Source organism: Molossus molossus, unplaced genomic scaffold, assembly GCF_014108415.1.
Source record: "Molossus molossus isolate mMolMol1 unplaced genomic scaffold, mMolMol1.p scaffold_m16_p_22, whole genome shotgun sequence".
In the NCBI taxonomy this organism is placed as follows: domain Eukaryota; kingdom Metazoa; phylum Chordata; class Mammalia; order Chiroptera; family Molossidae; genus Molossus; species Molossus molossus.
Window position 1 is genome coordinate 13,310,466 of NW_023425358.1, and position 12,293 is coordinate 13,322,758.

General features: G+C 57.5%; 1 protein-coding gene across 4 annotated transcripts in view; it reads right to left on the reverse strand.

Moving 5' to 3' along the window:
* The window catches only part of ST3GAL4 (ST3 beta-galactoside alpha-2,3-sialyltransferase 4), a 30,790-nt gene extending 22,872 nt beyond the window's left edge, over positions 1 to 7,918 (reverse strand). For 2 of the 4 annotated variants that reach the window (XM_036276853.1, XM_036276846.1), the window contains exon 1: positions 515 to 533. Coding sequence is in view for 1 of the 4 variants with exons in the window: in XM_036276852.1 (XP_036132745.1) it covers positions 7,901 to 7,903 (3 nt within the window). In the remaining 3 variants the exon portion in view is untranslated. Of the gene's footprint in view, positions 1 to 514; positions 537 to 7,900 lie in introns of those variants that run through there. The other 2 variants (XM_036276852.1, XM_036276848.1) reach the window with 2 other exon arrangements.
* Between the last annotated feature and the right edge of the window lie 4,375 nt (positions 7,919 to 12,293).

The following is a 12,293-nucleotide window of genomic DNA, read 5'->3' on the forward strand; positions in this document are numbered from 1 at the left end:
CCTGACTCCCTGCCCGTTATGTAAGGGGCCTGAGAACACACAGAGGGAGCTTTGTTGTCAAACCACATCCATACGGCGCTGGGCTCAGCCAGCGCAGCTGTTCCCCATTCCCTCCGCCTTGGCAGGGCTGAGACACCAGGCAGGAAGCCCCCACATGCCTCCATTTTGGGGGGTGGGGTGAGCAAATGCTGGCCTCAGGGCCCCCGGGCAGCCGAACGGGTGGCCAGGGATCAATCACCATTGCGTGGGGCCACAGCAGGAGACCAGCTGGTCCCCAGGACAGAACACAGCCACAGTGCGAAGCCAGGGTCACCAAGACCACAGGGGAGCTCCGGGCCAGGAGCAGGGCTGCAGCAGCGGGCCTGGAGGGGCTCAGACCCTCGAAGTGCACCATGTTTGTGTCCATGTTCTGTCACACACGACCCCTGCACACACTCATCCGCACGCTCCCAGAGCGCGCACACACACATATACACACATCAATCAGCCCAAGCACGACACTGTGTGTGCTCACCTGGAAGGCGTCTGAGCAGAAACCTCCTCCCTGCTCTGGCCAGCCGCCTCCATCCCAGCGGGTACGCCTGGGGAAAGAGCTGGAGCTCTGGGGAGAGGAGGGTGGAGGGCAGAGGTCAGAGGCCAGCAAACCCCACTGGCCAGCTCTTCTTTGGAGACCCTCAGGCTCCAGGACACGCTCCCCTGCCCTGCCCAGGAAGAGGCCCGAGGCGGCGGGAGGCCCCGGAGCTACGCCACACTTCGGGCAGGCCGTGCCCCTTCCCCAGCCAGCTGCTGGCAGAGCCCCCACTAGAAAACCCGGACCTGCTCACAACAGGAGGTGCCCTGAACCCCCAGCCCCGCAGGGCGCCCACCAAGTCCAGCTGCCCCGGTCAGGATCATTCCTTGGATGCTACGGGCTGGCAGAGGAGGGGGAGGACCAAGGGGAAAAGAGGAGGCGGCACCAAGGAAGAGAGATGACTGAATCTAAAGGCGGAAAAGGGGAGGAAGCCAGAAAAGACTGGAAAAGAAAGGGAGGGAAAGGACCTAAGAGGAGCAAGAAAAGAAGGGGGTCAGCAACCTAGCCCACCCCTGGGGGACTGCCCCCACCTCACGAACACGTGTCCTAGCAGCTCTGAGCTCACACTGGGCCCCACAAGCCAGTCCAGGAGCAGCAGGACGGTGGGCACTGCCCAGGCAGCCCGCACCCTTGGGACTTGCAGAACAGGAAGGCTGAGTAGAACCAGGACCCCAGAGCACAAAACCAGATGGCAACAGGGGTGAGATGGAGGGGCAGGGACCAGGGTCACTCCTTAGGCAGCCCCCTGCCTGGAGGCAGAGCTAGTCTGTGACCTTGAACAGCAAGATTCGCAGAAAGAAACAGTTCCTGAGTGGGTGCCAGGTGCCGGGGCCACCACGGTGAGCAGGCAGGCCCTGCCCTGCGGGGCTGAGGCTTCGTCCAGTTTTGCACGCTTGTTTCACTGATGCATCGCGATCGTGTGAGGTGGGGCAGGTATCAACAGCCCAATTAACAGAGGTGCTTATAGAAAACCAATGACATCGGAGACCTGTCAGAGGTCACATAGCTGGGACTAGACACCAGGGGTGTCCGCAGGAGCGACTCCTGCATGGACACGCCCTTTTCTCCAGGGCCAGCGGGTAGACACTCCATTCTCTGCCCCACACCCCGAATCACATAAAATACACCAGCCGGCGTCCAGGGCACTGAGGTCTGATCTGAACGCTCCTCCTTCAGAGGTGTTAAGGCCGTGCACCAGGGAAGAAACACCCTGGTGTACAGGAAGTCGGCTCACGGCCCCCACCCTGTCTGTGGTCAGGGTTCGGCTCCTGCCCTCTGTGGTCCCCCTGGGCTCAGCTGGGCACAGGACAGGGAGTGCGCCGGGTCATCAGCGAGGGTTCAGAGGACAGAGGCTGGAGTTGCAGGCGGAGGGCAGCCAAGAAAACCCTCTGTCCCACTTTTGTATGAAATTTTATGTGGAAACCCAGTCTGTCTAAGAAATAAAAGGGGAGCTGTTTGGGCTGAAGCAATGATAGGGTGAACCCCTCCTCCCTGGCCCTCACTTCCTTGGACCCCTGAGAGACGGTTATACCCCTCAGGGTGCCTTTCTTGGCCCCAAACAGGAGGAGAGGGCTGACGTCAGGGACAGGAGGTGGAGTCGGGACCAGCGTGTGCAGGACCTGAGGGTGGGCTGAGGAGGGGTGACACTGGGAGGGATGAGGGCACGCCCTCAAGGGGTATGCTCCCCCCAGCCCCCCCGGGGCTCCTGCCTGCCCCTCCAGCGTCTGAAGGGGAGGGGGCAGGCCCTTCTCTGACACACAGCTCACCTGTCCAAAGGGAAGCTCTTGAGCAAAGCAGGGACACAGTGAAGACAAGATCAGAAACCCGAGCTCCACCTTGCATTCATTCATCAAACAACTATTTATTTAGCTATTAGTTGCTGGATGCCACTCGAGGCATGAAGGAGATAGCAGGGAACAGGACAGACAGGTTCCTGGAGCTCAGACTAGATCCGTAAAATCTCAGGGAGGAAAATGCCATAAATGTTCCCAACCCCATTCCACACAGCAAACGCGTCCTCCATGCCTGTTTCCCCTGGAGTGTCCCTGTCCAGGTCACGGTCTGCACTTGAACCTCTTCCGTGATAAGGAGCTTGACCCTCCTCAGGCAGAAGCAGGCTCCTGAAAGGTCCAGATGCCCAGGCTGAGGCCCCGCTGGGGTCCCCGCCTGGCTCGCCGGACACAACCGGAGGCGAGGGAGGCACGGAGCGCCGACGTGCTGTCACCAAGCGCAAGCGTTCTTTTATTCATATCAAGACCAAACGTGAGGTTTCATCCAGTGCTGCTGGTTCTGAGCCGGCTGCTCAGGACCACAGAAAACAAATCGGCTCCATTTTCACCTGTCCAAGCTCTGGGGTCCCTCAGCCTCTGCCACCATGAGTCCCTGCTTCACTCACCTCCCATGACCCTGACGCAGAGGGTCCCCCGTGCACCCCCTGCACCACTGCTCTCCTGCTGTCCCTTCCACCGGGGCCTCCCACTCCTGACCTGAGCAACCCCTAAGGGCAGATGGGGAGTTCACCCCTGGACTGAGAAGTGGGCCTCGAAGGAGCCTCTCAGGCCTTGGGCTGCATGGGGCAAAGGCGCTCCGGCCTGGCAGGAATCTGGGGATGCCAGGCACCGGGAGCGGCCACCTTGGCCGATTCGTGCTTACCCCACAGAGGGCATCCCCCTTCCCGACGTGTTGCCCCGGTTGCCGGATGAGGCCCCGCAGCCCTGTGGGCGGCAGCCTTTTCCAAAGGCATGGGGCAGGCGGGCAGGCCAGATGGAAGCAATTACCACTGGGAAAGCGGAGAGGTGGAGGCTGGGACAGGCTGGCTGCTGGGAGGGGGAAGGGGACCCTCCCTGCCCAGATGAGAGGGCTGGACTCGGGCTGTGGGATTCCTGGATGAGCAGGCAGAGAGGTGGTGTTCGGGGCCGCACACAGAGCTCCAGGCTGGGAGTCGGGAGGGTTTCCGGTCCCCTTTGTCGCCCAGACACTGTGACCTCGAGCACACCCCTTCCCACCTCGGAGCCTCAGCCTGCTCACGGATCGCAGGACAGGGGAGGGGAGCTCAGGGAGCAGTGGAGAGCCGACTGCAACGCACAGGGTCTGGGAACAAGCCTGGGTATGGTCCCTGCTCCGCTGCTTACGGGCTGTGTGACCTTGGCCCAGTAGTTTAATCCCCCTGGTCTCCATCCTTCATGTCTCCACGGGCTTAACGGGGCCGAGTGAGGCCTACCCGGAGTGACGCAGTCGGTGTCCAGCACACCTTGTTCTTTTAGTTTATTGGCCCAGGCTTTTGGTTTGCGCTGGACTGATACATAGTAACTCCTTGGCATTTGCTAAGTCCCTTTTTGTTACAAGGACGGGTATTGACAGAGGAGGCACGAGCAGAGGACACAGGACAGATCGTGGGCACAGGCGGCAACACGGCAGCCCGGGGACCCGCACCGTGGGCGTTTTGGACCCGAGGCAGAAAGACAGTGTGCTGGCCCAGCACTATGCAAACTGGTCTCTGTCCTCTTTCTCGCCACCACCATCCTCCACCTCCTCCCCCCAGGGCGGCAGAGCCTGGACCCCTGGCCCACGTGGGCTTTGGTGTGAAGCTGCAGGCAGGAAGAAGGGACCACAACAACCGAGGACCTCGCCAGCCTGCACCTCCCCTCGGCCCCAGCAGCAGCACCCTCCTCCCTGCTGGGCGGGGGCAGAAGCTGGGGCTTCAGATCCTTGAGTGACCACATCACCTTTCTGCAGGGGGTGCAGTGGGCAGAAATAGGACTGAAGGCCTCCTGGTCCCAGACAAGGGACCAGGACTCAAAGGAAACCTGTAGCTCGGGACACCTATGTCCCTCCAAAACCTGGAGAGCAACCAACCCGGCCAACCCCCTGGCAGAGTGCAGCCCCTGCTGGGCTCAGGGGCACCGATCTGAAACCCCAGACCTGGCCCAGGCATCACACACTGCTGGCTTTCACTGGTTACACTTGACCACTTCCTACATCTGTAGGAGAAAGAGCGTCTCTCTCACCCACACACACGCTCGGGGAACGGGGTCTGACGAAGGCAGGGTTCAGGGGAAGCCTCGTTGGGCAGCACTCAGAACACTCCTGCAGGACAGACAGGGACTGACAGGCTGCACCACAGAACCCTGCCTACACCAGTTATTTCCTCCTCCGACAGAAAGTTAAGTCAAGGCCCTGAATCCTGAGCAGGAAGGAGGATCTTGTGGGCCAGTGAGCATTGCAGGGAGGTCTAACCACAGGGCCACTGAGGGGTCAGGAGCGACGGAACGGGTTCTATTGGATTTCTGGGGTGCCACACCTCACCCCCTGACAGGCTTGCTCTCCAGTACCCTGCCTCCATCTCAGAGGCCTCGAGTTTGGCTAGGCTCGGTGGCAGCCTCAGTCACAGTCTGTGGCCCTGGGATACTCTGACACTGATGACCTAGAGGGACGCTCTCAGGACATCGCCTGTGGGCTGGAACCGTGTCTGGTATTGTTCTGAGGTACAGTGACCCTTCCCCTGGACGGAGGGTGCACACCTGGGAACCACTCTGAGAGGTGGAATTCACAGCGTCTCCGAGGAGAGACCCAGACTGTGCCCAGAGAGGCACCCAACGCAGGGCAGCACCAGGCCATGTGGCTTAACTGCGAAACGACCACGGGTTTAGCTGGAGCACAGAATGTGGCCTGGCCTCTCTGTCCCTGCCGGTGAAGGGAGTGTCATTTCTAGAATTTGTTACAACTCCAGAAAGGAGCAGATTTGGGGTTCTACACAGGGAACTGGATCCTTCGGATCTAAAAGGGCTGGAAAGGAGTGGGGAGGGGGTCACTGCTTTGGGGCAGGAGGGCAGGAGGGAAGTGAAGGCAGCCCTGAAGGGGTCAGGCGCCTGGGCCTGGGCCTCCAGGCCTCTCGGCCCGCACACAGCCCAAGTAGGGAACTCTCACCTCCCACTCCTAACTCCTCCTAACCCCTGTCAACTTGGACTCTAGGGGAGCCGACCTCAACTGTGACTCTCCTCAACTCTTTGCAGGACCCAGGGCCCATGGGCCAGCCTAGGCTCTCCCACCCGGCACACTGATGCGGGGTGCGGGGGGCATTCGAAGAGCACTTGGAGTGGAGACAGGAGCAGAGCTGGGAGCAGGTCAGAGGGACCTGGGCCACCTGGGTTCAGGCGGGAGGGTTACTGTCCAGCTCCCAGAAAAGAGGAAAGGTCCCAGAAGTTCATTTCTGGTCCTCAAACAGCTGGCCGCTCCCAGGCACCCTCTCTAGAATCATGGGCAACTTTGAAGAGAACGTGTGGGAGAAACATCACAGCACACAGACGCCTTCCTCCGTGCAGGCGCCTTTTAAAGCACTTAACAATATCAACACGTTTAGAACTTCCTGGCACATGCCTGGCCAGGGTCTGGAGGCAGGTGGCCGAGCACAGCTCAAAAGAGAGCCACACTGGTTCTGCCTGTTGTGACAGCCTGGCCCATACCGGGTCCGTCCGAGGTTCTGAAAGAATAAGTTGGCCTAGACTTGGCTTCCACACTGTGCCTCCCTCCGGCGGTGGAAAACACAGGCTTCCCTGAGAGGGCAGTGGGGGAGCCAGTTTGTGGGGGGCCATGAGGTCAGACATGCACAGTGAGCACCCCAACAATGCCTACACCCCAGCCTTCAGGGAGAAGCCCCCAAAGCCAGGCCTTCGGAACCCAATCTGTGAAGCTGAGGAAGCGGCAGGTCAGGCCTCCTACGGCCGGGGAGAGCCTCCCCCAAGACTGGGGATGAGGGGCAGTACTAGTCCTGGCAGACATGTTGGCAGCTCAGGGCTGGGCTGGCCAGTCAGGAGGTCCCTACAGGCAGGGGTTCTGGGCGGGCATCCAGAGCAGACAGCTGAGCCCTGGGTTCTGCCCCTAGAAGTACCACACCTTGTCCCCAGCCCCAGCCCGCCCCACTGCCCACCACCTAGGGAGCTCTGAGCACAGTGGTCTGGGCCCAAAGACCCCCACAAGGTAGCCCCAAGGCCGTGGGCACAAGCAGCCTGCACAATCCCCGTGGATTGCTTCTGCGTGGCGACCTTGCTACCCCTGCACACGGACGGACCCAGCAAAGCCTGTCACCTCCAGGAAAGCCAGCCCACGGATCCCCTGGGCTTGACAAGGTAGCTGTGAGAGACCATGGCTCAGAGGATGCTGAGGGTGGGGCGCCTCTCGGCCCGGGCGCAGGGTGCGGGCTGAAAACTTTCTGGGTAAGAGGACCGTCCCGTCTGCTCCCTCGGAGACAGCGAGAGAAACGGCTTCCCGCGAAAATCAGGGAAAGGATTCCAGGCTCCGGCCGCCCACCCGGTCCGGACGCGGCTGCGCCCACGTGCGGCCCGACCCCCTCCCGGCCACGCGGAGCTGGGGGCCGGCAGCCGGCCTCCTGCGCCCCCCTGCCCGCGGCCCGCGGCGCGTACTCACCCGGGCGGGTGGGGCGGGGCGGGCGGGCGGCTCGCGCGACTCCGATCCGCTAGGCGCGCGGCGGGCGCACGGGCTGCGCTGCGCTCCGGGTCCCGATCCCGAGCGCGGGGCCGGGCTGCGCGAGGGCCAGCCTGCGGGGAGGCGGGCCGGGCGGCAGGGCGGGACGTGCGGACACGCGTGCGCACAGCGCCGGGCCGGGGGAGCGGGCGGGCCTGGGAGCTGGGGCGGGAGGAAGAGGAGCGGGAGGAGGAGAAGAGGAGGAGAAGGAAGGGCTGGGCGATAGCGCGGGTGGGGCCGCGTCGGCGGGGATGGGGTGGGGGCCGGAGGGCGGGGGAGCCCGCGGAGCTACCTGAGAACGCACCCGGATGGATGTGCCCGCGCGGCCTCCGCAAACCCTCCCGCGAACACTGAGCCCCAACAAAGGCTTCTCCGCTCTCCACGCGGTGAGCCCTGTCCTCCCTCACTCGGGACCGTGAAGCAGGAAGAGGGGCCTTGATCCGGGAGGCCCACCCCTAGTGCTCAGCAGCAAGTGCCCTGTCCCTAGACTGAACCTGCCGCCCCCAGACTAGGCCCTCTCTGCACCCCTCTTTTGAGCACCCTATCTTGGCCTGGAGAAGGCTTCTCAGTTTCTGTTCCTTGGGGAAGGGGAAGGCGCCAGGCATCCTGTCTCCAGGGGAAACCCCAGTCAGGCCCCTCACCCTAGTTCATTGGACCCAGACACCCCCAGTCAAACCTGGGAAGGACTGGCTGAGAGACAGCAGCAGTCCAGGAGTCCCGCAGCGCCCTCCTCAGCCTCCAGGGCACTTTCAAAGGTGGACAGTGTTTACTGAGCCCCTGGTGGGAACAGCCTGGTGCTGAAGACTCCGGACGCATGTGTGAAACCCAGTCCCTGCCGGGGAAGCTTACCATCCAGCCACTGAGAGAAGGCCCACCATGGCCTCCCATTCAAGAACAAGGCCAGGCAGGATATGACTAAGTGTAAAGAGTGTGGGCAAAAGGGTTCAGACAAGTACCAGCCCAACACTCACTTCAGCTGAAACTGGAGGGCTTATCTGTTGAGAGCAAAACTCAGGAAGCCCTGTTTCTCATGAGCAAAGTGCAGAAGGCTCGGAAGATTGGCCTCCGGGCTCTTCTGCAGGGAACTGTTCCATCCTAAATCATACCTTACAAGGTGTTGTCTTCTTTCTTTCTTTTTTTTAATCCTCACCCGAGGACATTTTTGCATTTATCTTCAGACAGCACGGGAGGGAGTGAGGGAGGAAGAGAGAGAGAGAAACATCGACAAGAAAGAAACACATCGAGCGGTTGCCACCCACATGACCCCAACCGGGCCTGGGGACAAACTGCAACAGAGGTACGTGCCCTTAGCAGGAACCGAAGCCAGGACTGTCTGGTCCGCAGGCCAGTGCTCTAACTGCTGAGCCAAACCGGCCAGGGCTTTTCTTCTTTTTACCATTGATTTTTCAGATAGTGTGGAAGGGAAGGCGGGAGGGAGGGAGAGAGAGAGATCATCAATTGGTTGCCTCCTGCACGATCCTAACAGGGATCGGGGATCAGACCTGCAACCCAGGTAGGAGCCCCTGACCAGGGATCAAACCCACGACCCTTTGGTCTTGGGCTGACGCTCCAACCAACCTGGCCAGGGCAGTTTTTTTCCTTCATTTCACCAGTGTCTTAGTTATGTTTGAATGGTGCCTTTGGTATTGTCAGTCAAGCATTCATTCAACAAATATGTATTGCATAGCAGCCTCAGGGGGCCTGGAACTAAGCTAGGTAGAAAGAACGCAGTGACTAAAGCCCTTGCCCTTAGCAGGTCCAGGGGACGAGGAAAGACCCTTCCTGCTTTAGAAGTGGGAAAACTGGCCCAAGGCAACTAAGTGAATCTGACAGAGCTGAACATCAGTTCAGCTTCTAAAGTCTGCTAACTCGTGAGTGAACTAGATTCGAAACAGTTTGCAGTTCCTGCTATAAACCACATAAACTTGACTCTGCCAGGAAGTAGAATCGAAGGGCTAACTTTTGCTCCCGAAGACCTGAATTACAGCTCCACCTCTATCACTAAATAGCATTAGTTTCCTTACTAGGGGAAAAAAAAAAATGGAAATAACTGCTATTCAGAGGGATATTGTTGGTATAAAATTAGGCAATGGATCTGAATTTGCTCAGAAAGTATGTGTTATGGAAGTGTGCTGTTATTATGCTGGTGAATCCCTCCTCTAACCAATCAGCTATATTTGGATCCCCCGCCCCACCCCACACACAGAGGTCATCCCAAGCCCAGTTACTCGGTGCCCAGAAGCTCACTGTAATTCTGAGGCCACAATGTGCTTACTCATGATCTGTCCCCTCTCGTTTGTTTGTTTTTTTATCCTCACCTGAGGACATTTTTCCATTTTTTGTTCAGATAGAGCGGGGGGTGGGGGGGAGAGAGAGAGAGAAACATCAACGTGAAAGGGACACATCGAGTGGCTGCTACCCGCAAAACCCAGCCAGGGCCGGGTACAAACTGCAACCGAGGTACATGCCCTTAGCCGGAACCGAACCCATGTCTCTCTGGACCGCAGGCCGACGCTCTAACCGCTGAGCCAAACTGGCCAGGGCCCCTCTCATTTCTTAATGGCACAGCCAGATAGACGCTTAGCTAGCTGCCTGGAAGCCTTCTCACCTGTGGTGCAGGAGGAAGGATTTCTGGTGCTTTTTAATCCCAGGCACTGGGTTCTGGAGCCCCACCCAGCTCACTGCACCCCTTTGGCCCATTTGCACGATGCTGGGAGCTCCTCAGCAAGAAGCAGTGTGACGGGGCAAGCAGGGACCGTTCCTCTCAGAGCTATGCCAAGGGTGGGTCAGGACAACCTGCGGAACAGCTGTCTGGGTTCCAGGCCTCTGAGCCAGGCTGCCTCCTTTCCCATTTCTTTTGCCTCTATTTAGCTCCCTGGGGCTGTCTCTGCTGTGGAGAAAGCGGAGGACCCCTCTCTGCTGGGGGTGGGGAGCAGAGGGAGGAGACACAGTTACAAGGTGCATGGCAAGGGCAGGTACATCTAGAGCCAGGAAGCCCTGGCCCAGAGGCTCCTCCCTGGCAGGCAGTGGGTTTGGGTAGGAGGCACAGATCTACTTGACAAGTGTGCCTGGAGGGCTTTTGGCTCCCATCCCTGACATGTGCCACGTTAGCATCCTGCCCACCAGGAGAAGGGAACAGCAAGATGCTGTTTGGGAAAGAAATAAACCCAATCCAGCATCTCAGACGCTTTTAAAAATAGCAACTCTGGGATGGTATTTCAGCTCCTATTTTTATCAGATTTGTGTGGCTGGACCATGGAGCTGAGCTGTTCCCAGGGTTCTCAATAGCAGGGACATCACTGTTGTCGTCTTAGAAACCTGCCTGTTGGCCGAGGCTAAAATGCATTCCAGGAACCTTCAGGCTGGGAGAGACCTGAGAAGTCACTGCACCCAACCCTTGTCTCTGTTTAGGGCCACGATCACTTAACCACAGAGAGTTTATGACTTGCTTTTTGCCTGAAAGTCCCTTGGTTGCCATGACTCCACTGCATAATCTAGGATTACACAGCCTTCTAGGCAGGAAGTTTTTTTAATATCTAGCCCAAATATCTCTGGTGACATCCTTTTTGACCTTTTTCACGGCAGGAAAATAGAAACTAACATTTGCTATGTGATTACTATGTCCACGAAATCCTCACGTAACTCTCACGAAGACCTTCGGGATAAGCACGGTGACCACTCCTCATTCAGGAGCAGCTCCCTGACTTGTCCAAGCTCATACTTGGTCATGGTGCGGGCCCTGTGTCAGGCCACATTGCCTCTTGAATGGAGGGGGCCCAGGACATGAAGAGATTTGTTAGAGCCCTGGCTGGTTTGGCTCAGCGGTTGGAACATCGGCCCATGGACCAATGAGTCGCGGGTTCGATTCAGGTCAAGGGCAAGTACCTCGGTTGCAGTTTGTCCCAGGCCCTGGTTTTGCGGGAGGCAACCAGTCGATGTGGCTCTATCATGTCGATGTTTCTCTCTGTCTCTCTCTCTCTCTCCCTCCCTCCCACTGTATCTGATGATAAATAAGAAAGTATTCTTAGGTGAGGAATAAAAATAGATAAAATAAAAAAGAAATTTGTTAGTGAAGGGGCCCCAGAGTGTTGCCTTTTGGGATACTAATTTTAAGCTGGTAATTAAGAAACAAAAGACTCAGAAAGAACCTTTGATCCTCCCCCATTTCCTGCCCAAGAGATTCAGATAGAAAATCCTGAGTCAGTAAGGAAGTCATAGGATGTTCCTTTTAGCCTAATTGGATTTCAGTCTGAGAGACAGGAGGGCTTGGGGCAGGGGCCTATTCGCCAGACACCGTGTCCTGTTGTTTCTGAGTTGCCTCAGGACAGTTTGCCTACCACGCGTGTTCAGGTCTTCCTCAACTACCTGTAAATCACTCCTCCTCACTTCTGAAATCTAAGGCCCCAGTACCCCCCTTTTCTCCTTTGTCCAAAATGTCATATATACACAATGAGGTTTCCTTGTCTTTGGAATTTTCACGCTCATGTGAATTTCCCGTGCACATGTATTAACATTTGATTTTTCTCCTGTTAATCTGTCTCTCTAATTTGATTGTAAGCCCAGTTAGAACTTAGGTGGGAGGGAAAGGCTATGTATATATATATATGCATTTATATATACAGTTGTATTTCTATTTTTAGCTCCCACCTTAACCTTGACTTTCACTTCTTCATCATGATCCTGAAGGCAAAACTGGCCAGCATGCTGATCGTCTGTGTGTCCCGTGCTAGAAGCTAAATTCGGGGTCCCAGCCATGCTGAGCCCCTGACCCCTCACTGCTGGGCCTTTGCTGTGCTGGCCATTGGCTCTCAGGTTTTAGCCTAGAAGTCTGGCTTCTCTCAGCACAAGCCCCCATGGTCCCCTCTGCTTTTCCAAGGCACGCACCACTCTTGTAGTTACTTTGTAATTAATACCTCACTAATCGTAAACTCCATGTGAGCTCTATCTCCAGATTCTTGCTTAAAAAAGGAAAAGTAGGGTGGATGTTCAAAATCTGTTTATTGAATTGAAACACTTTAAAGAGATTCAGTCCATGCTTAGTGTTGTTTTGTTTATCCTCACCCGAGGATATTTTTCCTTTGATTTTTACATAGAGTAGAAGGGAGAGAAAGAGGAAGGGAGAGAGAGAGAAACACCAGTGGGAGAGACACATTGATTGGTTGCCTCCCGCACAACCTGGACTGGGCTGGGGATCAAACCTGCAACCCAGGCCCTTGTCCTTGACCGGGAATTGAACCCGTGG